At 37.1% G+C, this 20,053-nt stretch overlaps 1 protein-coding gene across 4 annotated transcripts in view; it reads left to right on the forward strand.

Moving 5' to 3' along the window:
• LOC127621636 (pumilio homolog 2-like) overlaps nt 1–20,053 on the forward strand; it is a 45,414-nt gene that overhangs the window by 5,453 nt on the left and 19,908 nt on the right. For all 4 annotated transcript variants that reach the window (XM_052095312.1, XM_052095314.1, XM_052095313.1 and 1 more), the window contains exons 3-11: nt 230–298; nt 1,997–2,102; nt 2,332–2,519; nt 4,922–5,094; nt 6,995–7,289; nt 7,714–7,801; nt 11,625–11,729; nt 11,803–11,945; nt 17,080–17,191. In XM_052095312.1, the coding sequence (XP_051951272.1) occupies nt 230–298; nt 1,997–2,102; nt 2,332–2,519; nt 4,922–5,094; nt 6,995–7,289; nt 7,714–7,801; nt 11,625–11,729; nt 11,803–11,945; nt 17,080–17,191 (1,279 nt within the window). The remainder of the gene's footprint in view (nt 1–229; nt 299–1,996; nt 2,103–2,331; nt 2,520–4,921; nt 5,095–6,994; nt 7,290–7,713; nt 7,802–11,624; nt 11,730–11,802; nt 11,946–17,079; nt 17,192–20,053) is intronic.

Raw genomic sequence — 20,053 nt, forward strand, 5'->3', positions numbered from 1 at the left:
AAATGTTTTTGAACACAGACATTTTTAAATAAGGAAAATATTAGCTAATACAGCAGTTAAAATTGCAGTATGATTGTTTTTGTCCATATCCCACAGCCCTAGTGTACGTTTCTCAAGTTTTATGGATAAATGCTAGTATTTGATGTGTGAGATGTTTTTTCTGTGCTCTACCCTAGTGGAAATGAAATGGGGAATGTGGCAGATGTGACAAATGTTTTCTTCTGTGTAGGTACGCCCTGTGGATGAGATGAATTATGACTTTCAAGCTTTGGCTCTGGAGTCTCGTGGAATGGGTGAGGTATGTGATCAGAGATGAAGGTTTTAATGATCTTTTTCACTGAATGGACCTTTTTCACATTTCTGGGCTTTGAACACAAAAGTAAACTACAGGGGGTAAATCTCTATAGTGGTGAAAGATACAACAAAACACATTTTTGCATTCAACTATGAAATCCACTATTAGGTTTCTGTGACTTTCCAAAGGGGGGAAATAATAGAGAGAGATGGATTACAGCAGTCAGAAGAGAGAGATGCCAAATTTACTCTCTAAGTACAGCAGCTGCATTTGAAACCCCATTGCAGCTGTGGTGACTTTTTTTTTTTAATTATTAATGCCAAAGTAATATAACATACAAATTATGTTATAAATTGACACTAAATTAAAAACGAGCAATTCCACGAAAATGTCAACAATACCAAGCAAAAATAAAGTTTTAAGCAAAGGCACAAAACCCCTTTTAAATTGTCATTTATATCTATATTTTACTGTATTATAGTGCTAAAATGTATTTTTTTAGAAAATGGCATAGTTTATCCACCTCATGAGGGGTGCTTTCCTGCATTCATAGCTAGCATTTGAGAAGGGACCATTTTTGCAAACTTTGCAATTTGAATTGTAATATGCTAATATTGGTACGCTGATCTGCGTGTTCCGCTTATACTTTACTCCCTCCAGGGTACCACTCGCTCATGTAACACTGTCCGAAGCGGTCAATGCAGAATTTTAATATAGCAGCCTTTTGCAGATTAGTATTCGTGCAAGGCCATATCGCGATTTCAGTCGTATAACAATTCATTATGCAGCCTTGATGGGTATACAGATGTCTCAGAGATCAAATCCTACAAGTTTTTTTATTTTATTTTATAATTTTTTTTATCTTTTCTCCCCAATTTGGAATGCCCAATTCCCACTACTGGAGACTCACAGCGTGTGGAGACTCATGCTACTCTCCGCGATCCATGCACGACTTACCACACACCCCATTGAGAGCGAGAACCATTAATCGTGAACACAAGGAGGTAACCCCATGTGACTCTACCATCCCTAGCAACCGGGCCAATTTGGTTGCTTAGGAGACCTGGCTGAAGTCACTCGGCACACCCTGGTTTTGAACTCACGACTCCAGAGGTGGTAGGCAGCGTCAATATTCGCTGAGCTACCCAGGCCCCCCCAAAGTCTACTGAGTTGTAGCATTTTGGACAGTTTTCCCCTCGCCATGTGTTTTGCTTTCACAACCGTCACATCTGTAATGAAGAGATGACATGACCGTAATGATGATTTCTTTTATGTGAAAACAACTATTCATAAAAATTTTATATTACATGTTCTTAGGAGTGCCAACCCTCCTACATTATGTGGCTATTATTGTTTCTGGATTATGCAAAGTGTGTGGTCTTCCAAAAACTCATGTCTATTTTAGTTACTTCTGTTACGCAAGTTTATCTAATGTGAAAGAAAACTTTAGACTGAAAATGTTTTGATGTCTGGACTTATCTGCAAGTGTCAATGATTATTCATTCAAATGGTTCTATATACTGGTCATGACTGCTTTATATGATGTGTAAAATTTGAAATTGTTCATGCAAATGTCACATCCGTAATGCTGGAATTGCCCAATTATAAAAATCGACATGCCATCACATGCTGTGAAAAGGGTCTTAGTGCTTTATTTTTTTTGTTATAAGAATTGATAGCCATGTTGACCTTTTGTTACAGCTACTTCCTGCTAAAAAATTGTGGGAATCAGATGAATTGGCAAAAGATGGGCGTAAAGGGATTGTGCTGGGTGAGGAATGGAGAGAGAATGCCTGGGGTTCCTCACGTAAGTTTTTCTGAAATACTGCAATGTGTTGGTTTAATAATAAAATAACTTCCTTATCAGATTATATACGTGAAATGTGGTTGTTGAAAACACAATGTATGCTTCAGGCAAGAAATGCAAGCCTGGATTTCTTAGTCTATGTTTGCATGAGTAAGTTGTTTGTGCTCTTATTTATTTGAAAATTTTTCTTAATGTATCGGGACTGGTATTCTTTTCCTCTGCTGTGTAGATCATTCAGTATCTCAGCCCATTATGGTGCGAGGGCGACCAGGCCAGGGCTACAATGGGAATGGTGACGCAAGCTCAGTGCTGTCCCCGCGCTCAGAGGGGGGTGGCCTAGGTGTGAGTATGGTGGAGTATGTCCTCAGCTCCTCCCCTGGAGACAAGATGGATGGTCGCTACAGAAACGGAGGCTATGTGAGTTGATGAGTATCTCATTACTGTCACTGAGCCAGGGTATAACACTTCAGCTTCTCAGACATCTTAGTTGGTTACAAACTAAATGTATTTAGATTTTCTTGGGAAATAAACCATATATTTATGATGTGGTAACAGTATAATAAGGTTCATTTGTCAACATTAGTTAACATGAACTAACAATGAACAATACTTTTACAGCATTTAATAATCTTGGTTATTGTTAATTTCAACATAGTAATACAGTTTTAAAATCAAAAGTTGTATATGTTATCAGTAGATCATGCACTTTGAAGTAACAAATTTATTTTTAGTAACTAACATTAAGAAATAAATTCTTCATTGTTAGTTCATGATACCTAATACATTAAATAATATTACCGAATGGAACCGTATTTTCAAAGATCAATGGAGACTTAATTTTAGTGCCTAGTTACAAGTTGGCATATACAGTCAGCAGCACATAATTTATAGGGGGCACAGTTTAAAATGGGGTAAACAAATCCTGGTTGCCATAGTTACTCATTCATTTTTGAGAAATGGCTAATTGACCCAATTTTTTAAGGGAACCCACTGCAAAAGATGCACTTTGCGCTTCAAATAAAGAAAAAAATTTATTTAACAGATTTATTTTACCAGCCTATTTGACAAAAGAAGCTAAAAGAATACTGCTGTGAATACAAGCAATCTCACATCTGAATGTTGCACATCTGTAGCAGAATTTGCATATTTTACAAAAAATTGTTAGTAAGAGTTTAATTTAAATGGAATTGTCACATTTTCTTGACTCAATGTACTGTATGTAAAATATCGATCATTATCAGTGATTTTTAGTAGTTCCATTAAATTAAATATGATGAATTATATTAAAAAATAGTGGATTTTACCGAATGGAATATTTGTGGTTTGCTCTCTGGAATATTATGGAATAGGCCGATAACAATTAATCAGCCCATAGTTATTTAAATATATATAGAATGTTAAAAAATGTCTTAGACTTGCCTTACTCTGACGGCACAGGCATACAGGCTACAAGAGTCCAAAATGAATAAAATTCCAGATACAGTTTATTGTGCAATGAAGATTTGGTGCGTAACATGTCTCTTAACTATAAACAAGCCCAAAACACACCAATGACTCTTCTTTTGAAATGACAGAGACGGCTCAGTTGCAATGCTCTATTTCTAAATATTTACCTAATATATAGGCATTTTATAGCCTAATTATTCATCAGATGAAGAGTTTTTTTATATATACGTTTCACCAGATGAGGTATAATGAGGAATAAGGTTTATTCACAAGATATGAAGTTGGAGACATTATGTGTGTGCTGACGGGGCACATTTCCATATAGCCACAATTGTTTTGCATGCTATTGCTTCAATTTAAAACCCTTGACTATGTAATCAAAATAACAAAAATATGCATTGAAGTGTGGATAAAATATATGAATGAATATAGTCAATGATGAAAGATTAATACAGCAAATCCCCACGTGATTGTTTTTATTTCACTTTTAGAAGCCACTGTTGTACTGTAGAACCAAGCCATTCTAACTGTAGAATGTTTCGGCGCCAGCCAAAGAGGAATAAAAAAATAAAAATAAAAAATAGCACAACTATTGGGATAGATTTTTGCCAATGACCGATAGTTCCAAAAAGCAACTATCGGCACCAAATAAGCAGTAAACCGATATATTTACATTTAGGCATTTGGCATTTTTATCCAAAGCAACTTTCAGTGCACTTATTACAGGGACAATCCCCTCGGAGCAACCTGGAGTTAAGTGCCTTGCTCAAGGAAACAATGGTGGTGGCTGTGGGGATCGAACCAGTGACCTTCTGATTAACAGTTGTGTGCTTTAGCCCATTACGCCACTACTACTCCACTCCATATATATATTGGTACACCTCTAGAACAAAGTCGTTGTCTACATTTTTCTCTTATTTACTATTTATGTAATGAATGTCATTTTAAATATGTAAAGTTTTTAGCATTTTAGATGTTTTTTATCTTGTTTCTGAGTTGCTTGTATGTGTAGCAGTTTGAGCTTTCATTAAAAAATTGTAACAATATAGATTTTTTGCTTTATTTGAAGTGAAATAAAAAAAACCCTCAAACTTTAAAAAGTTAATATCCAAACCTATTTGATAACACTATTTTCTGCATTGAATTCAATGAGTAGCTATGATAACTGGCATTTTTTGTTGTTCTTTCCTACTGTATCTCTACGTGATTTTCTTATGGTAAAATTAATATGATGATTAGATTAGATTGAGATGACTTCATGATCTACACACAAACTATGGCATACTCAACCCGTGCTTTGAGAACATGCCACTCCTCTGACAGTAAATTGGGCTCATTCTCTTGGTGTATTTAACAAATTCACTTGATTACAGGGTGGAGGAGATACAGATCCAGATGGCAGGGAAAAGGGTGATCCAAAAGAAAAGGTTTCTCCATTTGAGGAGGACAAAAGTCCTGAGATGATAGTCGGAGAAGAAGTGGACGCCTCAAAAGCTAATGCCAGAGGATTGTTGAACGGGATGGATCGCGACTGCAAAGATTTCAAGTATGAAGCTTAACCTTCAGAGTTTAGTTGTCAGTATTATTTTAAATGAAGACTACTATTAAATATTATTATTTTAAAGGAATAGCTCACCCAAAAATACAAATGGCCTTTATTTACTTAGCTTCCTGTTGTTCCAAACTATACTGTTATTTGAAGAAGGAAACAAATTCAAATATGTATTTAAAATTCTAGCAGTTTTGAAATTGAGAATTCAAAAAGACAAACAACAAATCAAAAGAATTTGAGATTGTTCCGTGAACCTCGCAAACTTAGGCAAATTTGCAAATATTTGTTCTTCTATGCAGGCCATCTCAGGCTGACACTAGACCTGTGTGGATCCAGCCAATGATAATTAATCATAAAAGCCTTAGAAATTCCTGATTAATGGTTGCTACAATTTAGTGGCATCCTTATGGCACTTTTCCACTGCATGTTACAGTTCGACTCGACTCTACTTGCTTGACTTTTCTGAGCTTGCTTTTCCACTGCTGTTTAGTGCCGCCTCAACATGGGTCGGATTTTTGGCTGATCATCATAGTTGCTCTGCCTCTACTGCCTTGACATCATCTTAAACTTGACAAAAGAATAACACGACCACTAGCTGTGAGCTCATTTTGCTGCATAAAGCAGTTGTTGCATGGTGATTTTACACAAATGTAAAAGTTAAATTTGCCTGCTTGTTTTAGAAACAAGCTTTCATGCAGAGAATAGAGTTAACGTTACATCCTCCATCGTGGACTCCAGCCGTGTGGCACTCTTCATCCCAGTGCTCACCGGTCTAGATAGCATCCATTTGGTCGAACCACATCCACTTTTCCTTGATGGTTCTGTAGTCACTTTTACGTTTTTTTTTTTTTTTACTTTTCCCTACATTGTTGTCCGGTGGTAGCCCTTTACGTCCAACAGCTGAGACACTTCCTGAAAGACTTTTTCGTTTCGCAGCATTTCGAACGCAGCATTCGAATGCATTTCGAATGCTCTTTCGAATTCCTCTAGCGAGAGGAACGTCTCCACCTTGTTGATTGACCACAGCATGGTTTTGCGCACAGCCATTTCTTTTTACAATTCGAAAGTCATGTGAACAAATTCTACTGCTATCGCTGTAGCTAACTTTTAAACTAGTGGGTTGATGTCCCGTGTCGCAAATCCATTGATGCTGGTAGTAACGATTCTCCCTGACCAATCGGTGATCTGCAGGATTTTGACATCACATTTAGTATCGGCTCGGCTCGCTTGGAACCTCGACCGAGGTGGTACTAAATCGGGTACTATCCACAGTGGAAAACCCCAAAAAAGCGGGCAGAGTTGAGATTTTTTATTTTTTTTTATATACAAGTGTATTTTATATTATAACATTTCCACAATTCTATTTGGTGCCATTAGTGTCTCAGAAATTACACACTTCACCTCAAAACTGCTATAAAAACAAACTAAAAAACCCCAAACCAACATGGAAAATTAAATCAAAACTTGTGATTTTCAAAACCATAATAATTGTTAATATGACAGCATTAGTGAAACTGCAACATTAAGCATGTTTACATACACAACGATATCATCTACCAAAAGTCAGCTTGTTCACACATTCACTGAAATATTCTCTACTTTTTATCACATAATTTGCTGACGTTGGATAAGCCGGTAAGATATGCCTGCAAAAATGTGGAGCAAAATTGGGGTAAGGGACAAAAATCTTGTTTTGATAAGTTTATGCTTAAACCGTTTATGATCGTACCCCAATAAAGGAAAACCGTTTACATGACTGCACACGGTATTAGCTTATTAAGCATAAATGGTGTTTTTAGTTAATAAAATAATTTAGTAAATTTAGTTAGTGTTAATAATGTTTTTTAGTCAATACTGTGAGGATTACTATTTAATAAAAGATTCGTTCTCACAGCCCTACCCCAGGCAGTCGCCAGGCATCCCCCACAGAGGCAGTTGAACGGCTGGGCCCCAGTCAGACTGGGCTGGAAATGATGGGGCAGCACCACCCGCACGTTCTGCAGCCATCCAGCCTCATCACGAACAAACCTCCCACCGAGGACTTCCAGAGCCAGGAGCCCCAGAGCATGGGCGGCATGGAGCACCAGGCCGGCATGGAGTCACTCCAGTTTGACTATGCTGGGAATCAGATCCAGGTGGACTCATCTGGTACTCCAGTCGGCCTGTTTGACTACAACTCCCAACAGCAGGTACAGCTGCTCAAATGCAACTTATTGTGTCATTAGGCCCTGTTACTTCTAGATGGAGTTTTTACACCATGCATAATGTTTGGGAGTTTTGAGGCTTTTAATAAGTGTCTTTGAGACCATCATTATGCTAGTGTATTCCTAAAACTTGACAATTAGCATTTGGTGAATATTGATGCATTTAAAATCTCTTGATTAGCATAATTTTCCTAGGCTTAAGGCTATTGCCTATTTAGACAAGGGATCCCTTTGATATTTCTCACCCTTAACTTCTTGTTGAATAAGGAAATTTGTCAATACAAGAAGGAAATTGTTCCTGTCATAACATTTCATGGGGTCTTTAACTTCTACAATATGAATTTGGGGGTGAGATGTATAATGGTGCAATATTATTATTATTATTATTATTATTATTTTTCCCTTTAAGTTGTTCCAGAGGTCCAGTCATCTAGCCGTTCAGCAGCTGACGCAGCAGCAACAGTATGCCCTCGCTGCAGCCCAACAGCAACACCTCGGTAACATCACCTCTTACAGACATGTTATGCTCTCTCCTTGTGACAAAAGAGACACAATCATAAGGGTAGACAAACGAGAAGCAGTTCTTATTCCAAACTGGTTCCATTTGACTTGTTCCAAAAAAATACAGAAACCAAATTATATTCTTGATATTCAGTTCCATTAACGTTTTGTTAATGTTTTCATTCTTCCACCAAAGCGGACTGAGCACTATTCTAATATTACTATACTCATTATGGAAATATAGACAGCATTTCCTGCTCTCCTAGTTAATATACTGTCTGACTCTCAGGGTGAATGACTGCTATGAATAAGGGGCACGTATTCACAAAGATTTTTATCTTACCACTAGCAGTTCTTCAAAAGAGTTCCTAGTTTGGAGTTTTTGCTTAAAACCTATTCACAAAACTGCTAAGAGCAAGTTTTAGTAAGGAAATCTTAAGATAAAGAGTAATGTGGAGTTGCCCTTGTTGCTATGGATGATGTCACGTTTGATTAGCACACTCTTTTAAATCACCCGCATTGATTGGTAAACTGGGAACAGCTATTTGTCATCTAAGACAGACACTGATATATATATATGCAGAATGTAAATACAGTAGATGGATAGATACATAAGTCAAAAGTTTACATACACTTTAGACAAATACATTTGAACTCAGTTATTCACAATTCCTGACATTTAATTGTAGAAAAATGTTCACTGTCTTAGGTCAGTTAGGATCACTTCTTTATTCTAAGAATGTGAAATGTCAAAATAATAGAGAGAATGATTTATTTCAGCATTTCTTTATTTCATCATATTCCCAGTCGGTCAGAAGTTTACAATTTGTTAGTATTTGGTAGCATTGCCTTTAAATTGTTTAACTTTGTGTGTAGCCTTCCACAAGCTTCTCACAATAAGTTGCTGGAATGTTGGCTCATTCCTCCAGACAGAACTGATGTAACTGAGTCAGGTTTGTAGGCCTCCTTGCTCACACTTGCTTTTTCAGTTCTGCCCACAAAAAAATCAGATTTAGGTCAGCACATGGTGATGGCCACTCCAATACCACTACTTTGGAGGGAAGGTTGGAGTCATTGTCCATTTGAAAGACCCATTTGTGACTTAGCTTTAACTTCCTGGCTGATGTCAGATTGAGGTCAGGTTTTTGTGATGGCCACTCCAATATATGGCTGGGTGATGTATTATTTTAGCGACAATTGCCTTAAAAAAATATTGTGATTATTCGATTTCATCGTTAACAACCTTGCCGTTGATCGGTGAACATTTTGTGCTTTGTTGATTTTGCTTTAAAAATTGTATTCATTTATTGAAACACAAAAAACTTCCATCTTCAACTGCCCCGTTTGCCATCACGCAATCATCATCCGTCAATTAAATGAAGAACTAAAGACAATCATAAATGTAAAGACAATGATAATCAAAATAAATAAGCCTAAAAAGTAATTTTAGGTTCAAGCTGAATGTGTCTTGTATTACTTTATGATTTATTCACTTTTGTCTTTCTTTAATACAAAGATATATATTAAGCTACTGAACCTAACTCCTGAGTTGTTCACAATGCATGCTAACGTGTGGAAATAAAGTGAACTAAAGTCACCGCACCTCCTGAGATGATCAGTGATCATTTACGGCATTCTCATAGTTGACAGTATTCTTACAAACAGTTTTCAGATGAATGAAACAGAGAAAAAAAAAGAGTAAGAACTCTTTACATGCGCTTGTTCCACGAGACACGAGATCTGTTCGAACTCACGCTGCACGCCTCTAAACAAACACCGAATCAGACACAAGCAGTAGCTATATTTCCTACCAAGTTGTGAATTTAAATTATGCGAAAAATCGGAATATCGCAAAAACAATGTGCAGATAAAGCTGTGTCTCATCCCTTGAGTTCAAAAGAACAAAATTGTGACGTACTGGGAAATTGTACAGACTGTGTGACTATTTTATTAATAAAATACTCTGTGGTACCACACCTGGATTAGTGAGTTTGAATCCACGGCGTGCTGAGTGACTCCAGCCAGGTCTCCTAAGCAACCAAAATGGCCCAGTTGCTAGGTAGAGTCACATGGGGTAACCTCCTTGTGGTCGCTATAATGTGGTTCTCGCTCTTGGTGGGGCGCGTGGTGAGTTGTGCGTGGATGTTGCGGAGAATACGTGCTCCGTCTCTGCAGTAACGCGCTCAACAAGCCATGTGATGAGATGCGTGGATTGATGATCTCAGACGTGGATGCAACTGAGATTCATCCTCCACCTCCTGGATTGAGGCGAGTCACTACGCCACCACGAGGACTTACAGTGCATTTGGAATTGGGCATTCCAAATTGGGGAGAGAAAAAAATAGGACACTCTAATAACTTGTTTCATGACTGGAAATGACAGTGCATCACACAGTTCTGGAAACTGTGTGTGCGCGTGTGTGCGCATTCCTCCATCATGAATTTGCGGTGTGGATCTGTGAGATATTCTTTAAAAGTATCAAAAACCTGCTCTTCGGTGGTGCAAGTTTGTGTTTAAGTTATTTGCTCTGCAAACTCTTAAGCAGGCTTTGGTTTTTTAGGACAGTGGTGTTTCCTTAAGAGTGACTCTCAAATGATTCAGAGCATGGCTGCTGTCGTCAATCCACATTAAAAACAATATATTAAAATATTATAATGACATTTCAGCATTTAAAAAGGTATCCTGAATCACAATCGAGTCTATGTATTTTAATGATATAATATTATAAATATTATAATGTTGACATTGACCTTTTAAATCTTGTATCAAGTCCTAAAATTACACAGCGTGACACAGCCCTAATTTTTAACAGATGCTTCTATATTTCCATGTTAGGAGCTACATTTAGCCTTAACATTTTTTGTGAGTACAGTTCTTTTTTTTAATGAATCTATCAAAGACTCACTCAATCTGACAAGTTGACTCACTCAATGACTGAATCAGTCAGAGCAGTTCTTCACTTATTTACTGAACCACAAGTCATTACTTTGTCATGTCCATCTCAAAATGAATTTATTATGTACTTAAGGTATTTAAAGCGTACTTTAAGCCCTGGTTATACTTCCAATTTGACGCAAATGCTCAGCGTGTGCTTACAGTCGAACTCGAGCCTGTCAAGGTATACTCCATATAACTGCGTGCGCATACACAGCCGGTTGGCGAATGCACGCTACGACTGCTATGAAACACCGGACTTTCTCTTCAGGAGTTTAGACCCATAAAGATGTCTTTATATTCCTTCAGACTAGAGTTATACAAATGCAGGTATCTCCAGACCTCCTCACGCACACTCTCTTGACTTGCATCCACTGTTGTTTTTACCTTCATCTCCTGATGTTTAGCGGCGATTAGATCTTCTAGCACTTTTTCGTTACAGCATCGTCTCAAAATCGAAGTGTTGCCACTTTGTGGACCCACTAATTGCAAATTAAAGTGAAACTAACTCCGTGCGCATTCTGCACGTTCAAAGATGCGCGGTTAGAAAAATCGGGCTGTGCACGTTCAGTGCTGCTGATGATGAGCTTTGCGTCTCGTGTCCTGGTGTCTGATCGAAGCATACTTTAGGCTGAAGGCCTGTTAGACTTGAATCAGTTTAATTACTTATTGGTTCTTATTAAAAAATGTGTAATTAAAGATTCACCTTCGAAAAACTGATTTGTTGTAATAAATGGTATTTAAATATTTTTTCTCCTAAAAGTAGTTTTTTTGTTTTGTTTAGTATATTGACTTATACTAAAACCAATTATTCAAGTATTACAAAAATCATCATCTAATGCTCTTTGGCTTGACAATTTGGTTGTGGTTGTTTATCCCGGTAGGCCTTGCACCTGCTTTTGTGCCAAACCCTTACATCATCAATGCTGCCCCTCCGGGAGCAGACCCTTACACTGCCGCAGGCCTGGCAGCAGCCGCAACGCTTGCAGGTACATGCATGAACACACACTATAAATATCAATCGTAGTACTGGGGGTTGTTGCTTATTGTGTTATCCCTCAGGTCCAACAGTGGTCCCCCCTCAGTACTATGGTGTCCCTTGGGGCGTGTATCCAGCCAATCTGTTCCAGCAACAGGCTGCAGCTGCTGCCAATCATTCTGCCAACCAGCAGGCATCCAATCAGGGCCCAGGACCAGGACAACAAGTTAGTGATGTTATTTCAATATATGAAGACTTCTCTAACAGTGGCATTATTAGTAAGTGATATACCTTCTCTGACCTCTCAAATGAGCTTTTTCTTTTTTGAGAGATGTTCACCCAAAAATGAAAGTTATGCCATCATTTACTCACCTATATGCTGTTCCAAACATGAATGCTGTTATTTTTCCATGAACACAAAATAATTTAAGCATTGGTTCTTGCCATTCAACTCCAATTCATAATGACCAGGAACTTTCAAGCTCCAAAAAGGACAAAAATAAAACTAAAGTTTATATAGCATATTAAATACACAATGTTTTTTCCAAGTGCGTCACATATAAATTATAAAGAGAAGGAAAAGTAAAGATACAAAAATAATTTAAGGACGAGAAATAAAAATAATAACAAAAATATATACAATCAATTTAATAATGTATTCAAATGAATGAAATGGAAAGAAAACGGATGCATAAGAATATAAATATATTTGGAGAGTAACGGTTCACATTTCTCACATTTTGGTTTGTAGCACGTTTCTAGGGTCATGGTTTCAGTACAGTTTGGTAAATGCTATGTTCAAAAATGTATACTGCCAAATCCAAAGAAAGAGTCCTCTATTTGGTGCAAACACTTCAACAGTTTTCCCTTTATGAAAATCCCCATGGGTTTATTACCGTAGCCATAGTTTAGCCATGGTATTTGAAGTAAAACATAGTGATAGGCCTGTTGCGATTATTAAATACATTTACTGTCCAAATAAGGGAACAAACGACATGTCATTCAGTTGTACTCCTACCGACTCAATAAGCAGCACCGCGGACTACTTTGAGTGCAGCTCCTGAAGAGTGGCTGAAGACAAACCATATCGGAACCAGACTTGAAGCGATGCTATGTATGCGCCATCTGCGAAGGTTCTTGTCAGACTCCCACAAACATATTAACTAGGATTTTGGTGAATGCAAAGTGCACCGATTTCACTTACATTTATTGATCGTATAATGGCAAATGTTATTTGTCATTTTGGGTTCATAAACGCAGTGTTGATGATAAAGAGGAGCCCTGTGTCACGCCCAAGATGATAGAATGAAGAAACACAGAATCACAAAGGTCTTCATGTGAAATTGGGGCTCGTGGGTTTAATAGGAGACCCTTAAAGAAAAGTGTGAATTTGAAGAATTTGATGGCAATATTTGTACTATTGCATGCTAATAATATAATGTAATATAATAGGTATTCAGGTTGTATATCCAACAGGTTGGCTATCCATTAGCAATGGTGTCAATGCAAAATGGACCAAGACTAAAGTTGACCAAAAAGAGAGACAGATAGTTTAAGTATTTTGAATTTGTTTTAATATTTAAAATATAATTTTTATTTCCATATGTTTTTAAAGCCTTAAAGGAAAATCATGTAAAAGTTACAATGAATAAATGATTTTAGAAAGCACACATACACCTATGACAAAAGCATGACAATTTGTAACACAATTAATTGCCATAATCATGAAAGCCCTAAACTTGAAAATGAATTGCTGTAATTGTGAGATCCCTAAAACAGACAAATAATCGTCAGCCAAATTTCATATTCGTGACAGCCCTACATAGTGACCACAAAATTACCATGGTTACTACAATACTAAAATAAAACCATGGTTACTATATAGATACTATATAAAACCAATGGTTAATTGTATCAGATCTGTGGTTTTTGCCCTGTGGTCTGTCATGGATACTACAGTCATGGTTACTGCAGTATTACTATAATGAAACTATGGTTATTTTTTGTTAGGATCCTTAACTTAACGCTGCTCTGCGGACCTCTTTGTGCCACTTTGAACTTTGTACCTGCATCAAAAGCGAAACTATATGAGAAAACCCAGCATGTGTGCAAAAGAGACTGAACGGCAGCCAGAGAAAATAATAGTTTTCATATTTTAAACTTCAACAAATTAAAATTGAGCATTCAATTTGTTTTATATCTGTATGTATAGTGTCTAATAATGCATTGGCAATGTACACTTAAGTATGTAGCTTTTTCAGTATTAAATTACTTCTATCCCAGCTTAATATGCATAGACAACTATAAATTAGCCAATTCAGTTAATTTAGGTTAATTTTCTCAAACTGTAAACCACTTGACTCAACCAATGGCATGAGTTTGGGGTGGGACTATCTAAGGCTACATCCACATTAATCTGAATACATTTGAAAACTGTGTTTTCGTTTTCGAAACGCTCTTTATCCATAGTGCCATTATCAAGATTTTTCCATTTCGTGTTTCATCGCCGGACAGCAATTCCGAGTGAACTTTTCGTTGTCTATGAAGGAAAGCATTGTGAAGTGAATAACAGGCACAATAACACAGCTACAATGTGGGCTGCCATCTTGATTGTTTTGGGTTGAAGGAATCACATGACTGCATCACATAACAAATACGTCTTCGTTTTTGGATATCTCCATCTTCCCCATTCACACTACAATGCGAAGAGGGTGTTTTCAAATGTATCCACTTTGGAGAGTGTCTTTGAAAAGCTCAGTTTTTGCTGTCCAAAATGCTGTCTCCGTGTGCAAGAAAAGGCCAAACCATAGAAGAGTGTTTTCAAACAAATATGTATTATTGTAGATGTGGCCTAACTGTTTAAACAACTGCAGGGGAAGGGTGTATTTGCCATTTTGAATACTGTTTATTTTTGCACTTTCTTTCAGTGGCGCAAGTGGCGTGGAAATTACGTACTTCAGCTTAAAGTTTATCTTGCCAATAAAGTTTGATATTGATTCTGCCCATTTGATCCTATTATTAAAATAAGTCCACTTTTTCAATGTTTTTCCACGCCTTTTAAAAATGCGTCCAATTAACTTCAAAAAGTATTTTTACATGTTTTTATTCAAATAAATGATGATTAACCAATTTATTGCAAGTTCTTTGAGACGAAGTATACACTAAATATATGTATTATGATATTTGAATGTTTATTTGAATGTACCATGATTAATCGCAATCAAACACAACTGCAGACTAATGCGAGGTTTAGGTGGAGGGCAAGATTATCAGTGAATAGTTTTAGTCTTTTCCTCACACAAACCTATCATATTGTTTCAGTTGACTTGGAATATAGTGCACAAGTAGTATATACTATGTTTTATGATTTTTGGTGTTCTTGTGAACCGTCAATGTGTGGCAAGAGCTGTGAATCTTCAAAACCAGGGTTCCCGCGGACCCTTAAAAAGTCTTAAAATGTCTTAAATTCAGTTTCCCAAAATTTAAGGTCATAAAAAGATTAAATATCTTAAATTATACAACAAAAGTCTTAATTATCATTTAAAGAGGTCTTAAATTTGGGGGTGGAAAGACGGGTATAATGATATGACCTAGTGTGATTATCAAACTTCAAAAGAATACGATTTAATTAAACCGTTACTCTCCAAATATATTTATATTCTTTAATTAAGGATGCCTGTGCTGCATCCTTCAAAGTGAAACCGTGGCACTGTTGTGTTTTCTCCAAGCACGCGGGGTCTTGTGAGTGTTTCCAGCTGTTGCAGATCAGTTCACAATCATTAAGCCATATCGTAAATTAATGAAAAACGATCACTAAAGATCAAATGTTGATGATGGTATAGTGTTGAGGAAATATGACAATGTTTACTTTTAATTGTTTATATTGTAATATGTTGTAGATTATTGTAGGAGTGCACATTTTATTTCCCTTATTTGTTTCAATGAGCAGCTTGAAACAGGGAAGCGTTTACATTTCAAAATAAGAGTTCCTGGTGTATTTTAGCCTTTATAGATAAAAGTTCCATGCTATGAATACATTTTTTTTTTTGCCTGGTTATTTTATATTTTGGTGGCACAATAAAGTGCATATGGAATTAAATTAAATTTGGACTCTTGTAGCCTCTGTCTTGCCCTCCACATTAAAGGACGGAAAGACTAAGAACATTTAATATAAGTTACCAATTTTAAAACTATTGGCAGATGGGATTCTGGTAGCTCAATACGTAAAGATGCTGACTACCACACCTGGAGTCACAAGTTCGAATCCAGGGCATGCTTTGTGACTCCAGTCAGGCTTCCTAAGCAACCAATTGGCCCTGTTGCTAGGCTGGGTCACATGGGTTAACCTCCTCGTGGTCGCAATAATATGATTCTTGCTCTTGGTGGGGCACGTGGTTAATTGTGCATGGATGCTGTGGAGAATAGCGTGAAGCCTCCACATGTGCTATATCTCTGCGGTAATGTGCTCAACAAACCATGTGATAAGATGCACGGAGTGACGTCCTCCGCCACCCAGATTGAGGTTAGTCACTATGCCAACACCAGGACTTAGAGCACATTTGGAATTGGGCATTCCAAATTGGGAAGAAAAAAACCTATTGGCAGATGAATTGCCTTTATCATAATATTAGCAAAATCCAATATTGGTCGACCTCTAAATTGTATTTATTTATATAATGATACAATAAACCAATGTGATATATTTGTGGAAAATATGTGAGTATTTTAAAAATTTTTTTTTAGATTGTGATTTTAGTGGGTTTGTTTTGGTATGGGGATACAGTATTCATCTTATCTCTTCAGGTCTTAAATTTGATTTGAACCCTGAAAAAATAAATAAATGATAGCATTCAGGTTTGGAACAACATGATGAAATAATGAGAATTTTCATTTTTTTGTTGAACTATTCCTTTAAGTTGGTCTTATCAATAAGTACTTGGTGTCTTTGTACAGAAAGGGTTCAAAGTTCAGTCAAATGAACATTGAGGTACTTGAAGGTTGAATGCAGAGACCATAACATTGTTTGCATGCAATCCAGGGTTTCTGTATAAAACTGACAGCTTTGCTGAACTCACCAAATATTTAGCTGTTTTAATGGAAAAACCTAAATGAATCATGACATTTTTGCTGTATTTCAGCATTTCATTTTAATCAGTGATGAGAGGGGCCCTTTTTGGTTTTGTAATGTTATACATCATCTGGCCTCTCCATGTTCTGAAATGCTCCATTGACCCCCTGCTCTGTGAAATGCATTTCAATTGAGATGGACATTATTGACCTAACAGTAAATGATTAAAGAAGTTATTTTAGGTCAGTGGTTTACTATAGGCTGTATTGTAAATCTTCCCTCCCCCATCCAGGTGATGCGTGCAGGGAACAACCAGCGACCTCTGACCCCTGGCCAGAGCCAGCAGAGTCAGCAGGAGTCCCTCGCTGCCGCTAACTCAGCACTGGCCTTCACAGGCATGCCAGGTGAGTCACGCTCTCATGTTTTCTTCCTGTTTTAAAGATTTGTGCAAATTTATTGTATAACAGTTTAATATTCATAAACAACTGCAAGCTGTATACACTGTGGTGCTGTGGAGCTGTCAAAACATTACTGTTTGGAGTAGTCCAACTTTAGCTCATTAGCTTGCGGTTGGGACTGGATTTTCTGTTTGTTGTAGGGGTGTAATGCCTTGGTTTGGCATGCCAAATTGGGAAGAAAAGGGAGTAAAAGAAACAATTAATTCTAATCACACTTAGCATGGATGCTTTAAAGAAGCCATTCATCCATCCCTGCCAAAGGTATTAAAGAGACCGTACCATTTTAGTACTTGTTCTACATATCTAAGTAAATACTTAATAGTACAAATTAGGCATGTAAACAACAAACATGTAACAATATACTGTATGTATGCAATATACTATTGTAATTTCAATACACCATATCTATTGATGTAATACACGGACTACATTTTTTAAAAACTTAAATGTCACCAAAAAGGATGAAAAACAAATGAAATAAAACTATTAATATTTATAAAAAAAAAAATTCTCCACTTTTCTCACCAATTTGGAATGCCCAATTCCCAATGTGCTCTTTAAGTCCTCTTGGTGGTGTAGTGACTCAATCCGGGTGGTGGAGGATGAATCTCCGATGCCTCCGCGTCTGAGACATTAAACCCGCGCATCTCATCTCGTGGCTTATTGAGCGCATTACTGCGGAGACATAGTGTTTGTGGAGGCTTCACGCTATTCTCTGCGGCATCCACGCTCAACTCACCACGTGCCCCACTGAGAGTGAGATCCACATTATAGCAACCATGAGGAGGTTACCCCATGTGACTCTACCCTACCTAGCAACTGGGCCAATTTGGTTGTTTAGGAGACCTGGCTGGAGTCACTCAGCATGCTCTGGATTCGAACTCTTGACTCCAGGGGTGGTAGTCAGCGTCATAACACGCTGAGATACCCAGGGCCCTAAAATTTGTAATATTGATATGTCCGCTATTTAACAGGTTAGAAGGTCCCTGTATAATGAATAACTGCATTAGCTGAAAGAGAATTTGGTAACACTTTTTATGACACCCATATTTATAATTCATTGTAAAGACATTATAATGCATTTGTAATGTCTCATAATACACCATATAATATGTTATAACTTATCATAAATAATTGTGACCACAATTATAATAGATTATAACTATTTGACTTAACTACTCATATATATATATATATATATGGAGTATAATGCATTATAACATAAGCAACACCCAATTTTATCTGCAGAAGTTATAATGTATTATATAAAAAAGCACACGCATTCTTTATTATATATATTTTTTTCTATAATAGTAAAGTCATCAAAACTATGGAATAACATAAATGACTAAACAAAATCCAAAAAAAAAAAAAAAAAAAATATATATATATATATATATATATATATATATATATATATATATATATATATATATATATATATATATATATATATATATATATATATATACTCACCTAAAGGATTATTAGGAACACCATTCTAATACTGTGTTTGACCCCCTTTAGCCTTCAGAACTGCCTTAATTCTACATGGCATTGATTCAACAAGGTGCTGAAAGCATTCTTTAGAAATGTTGGCCCATATTGATAGGATAGCATCTTGCAGTTGATGGAGATTTGTGGGATGCACATCCAGGGCACGAAGCTCCCGTTCCACCACATCCCAAAGATGCTCTATTGGGTTGAGATCTGGTGACTGTGGGGGCCATTTTAGTACAGTGAACTCATTGTCATGTTCAAGAAACCAATTTGAAATGATTCAAGCTTTGTGACATGGTGCATTATCCTGCTGGAAGTAGCCATCAGAGGATGGGTACATGGTGGCCATAAAGGGATGGACATGGTCAGAAACAATGCTCAGGTAGGCCGTGGCATTTAAACGATGCCCAATTGGCACTAAGGGGCCTAAAGTGTGCCAAGAAAACATCCCCCACACCATTACACCACCACCACCAGCCTGCACAGTGGTAACAAGGCATGATGGATCCATGTTCTCATTCTGTTTACGCCAAATTCTGACTCTACCATCTGAATGTCTCAACAGAAATCGAGACTCATCAGACCAGGCAACATTTTTCCAGTCTTCAACTGTCCAATTTTGGTGAGCTCTTGCAAATTGTAGCCTCTTTTTCCTATTTGTAGTGGAGATGAGTGGTACCCGGTGGGGTCTTCTGCTGTTGTAGCCCATCCGCCTCAAGGTTGTGCGTGTTGTGGCTTCACAAATGCTTTGCTGCATACCTCGGTTGTAACGAGTGGTTATTTCAGGCAAAGTTGCTCTTCTATCAGCTTGATTCAGTCGTCCCATTCTCCTCTGACCTCTAGCATCAACAAGGCATTTTCAGCCCACAGGACTGCCGCATACTGGATGTTTTTCCTTTTCACACCATTCTTTGTAAACCCTAGAAATGGTTGTGCGTGAAAATCCCAGTAACTGAGCAGATTGTGAAATACTCAGACCGGCCCATCTGGCACCAACAACCATGCCACGCTCAAAATTGCTTAAATCACCTTTCTTTCCCATTCTGACATTCAGTTTGGAGTTCAGGAGATTGTATTGACCAGGACCACACCCCTAAATGCATTGAAGCAACTGCCATGTGATTGGTTGATTAGATAATTGCATTAATGAGAAATTGAACAGGTGTTCCTAATAATCCTTTAGGTGAGTGTATATGTATGTATATATATATATATACATATATATATATATGTATATATATATATATATATGTGTGTGTGTATGTATCTATTTATTTTAAAGTATTGATTCTGAATCTAAACTGCAGA

Source organism: Xyrauchen texanus, chromosome 28 (genome assembly GCF_025860055.1).
Source record: "Xyrauchen texanus isolate HMW12.3.18 chromosome 28, RBS_HiC_50CHRs, whole genome shotgun sequence".
Classification (NCBI taxonomy): Eukaryota; Metazoa; Chordata; class Actinopteri; order Cypriniformes; family Catostomidae; genus Xyrauchen; species Xyrauchen texanus.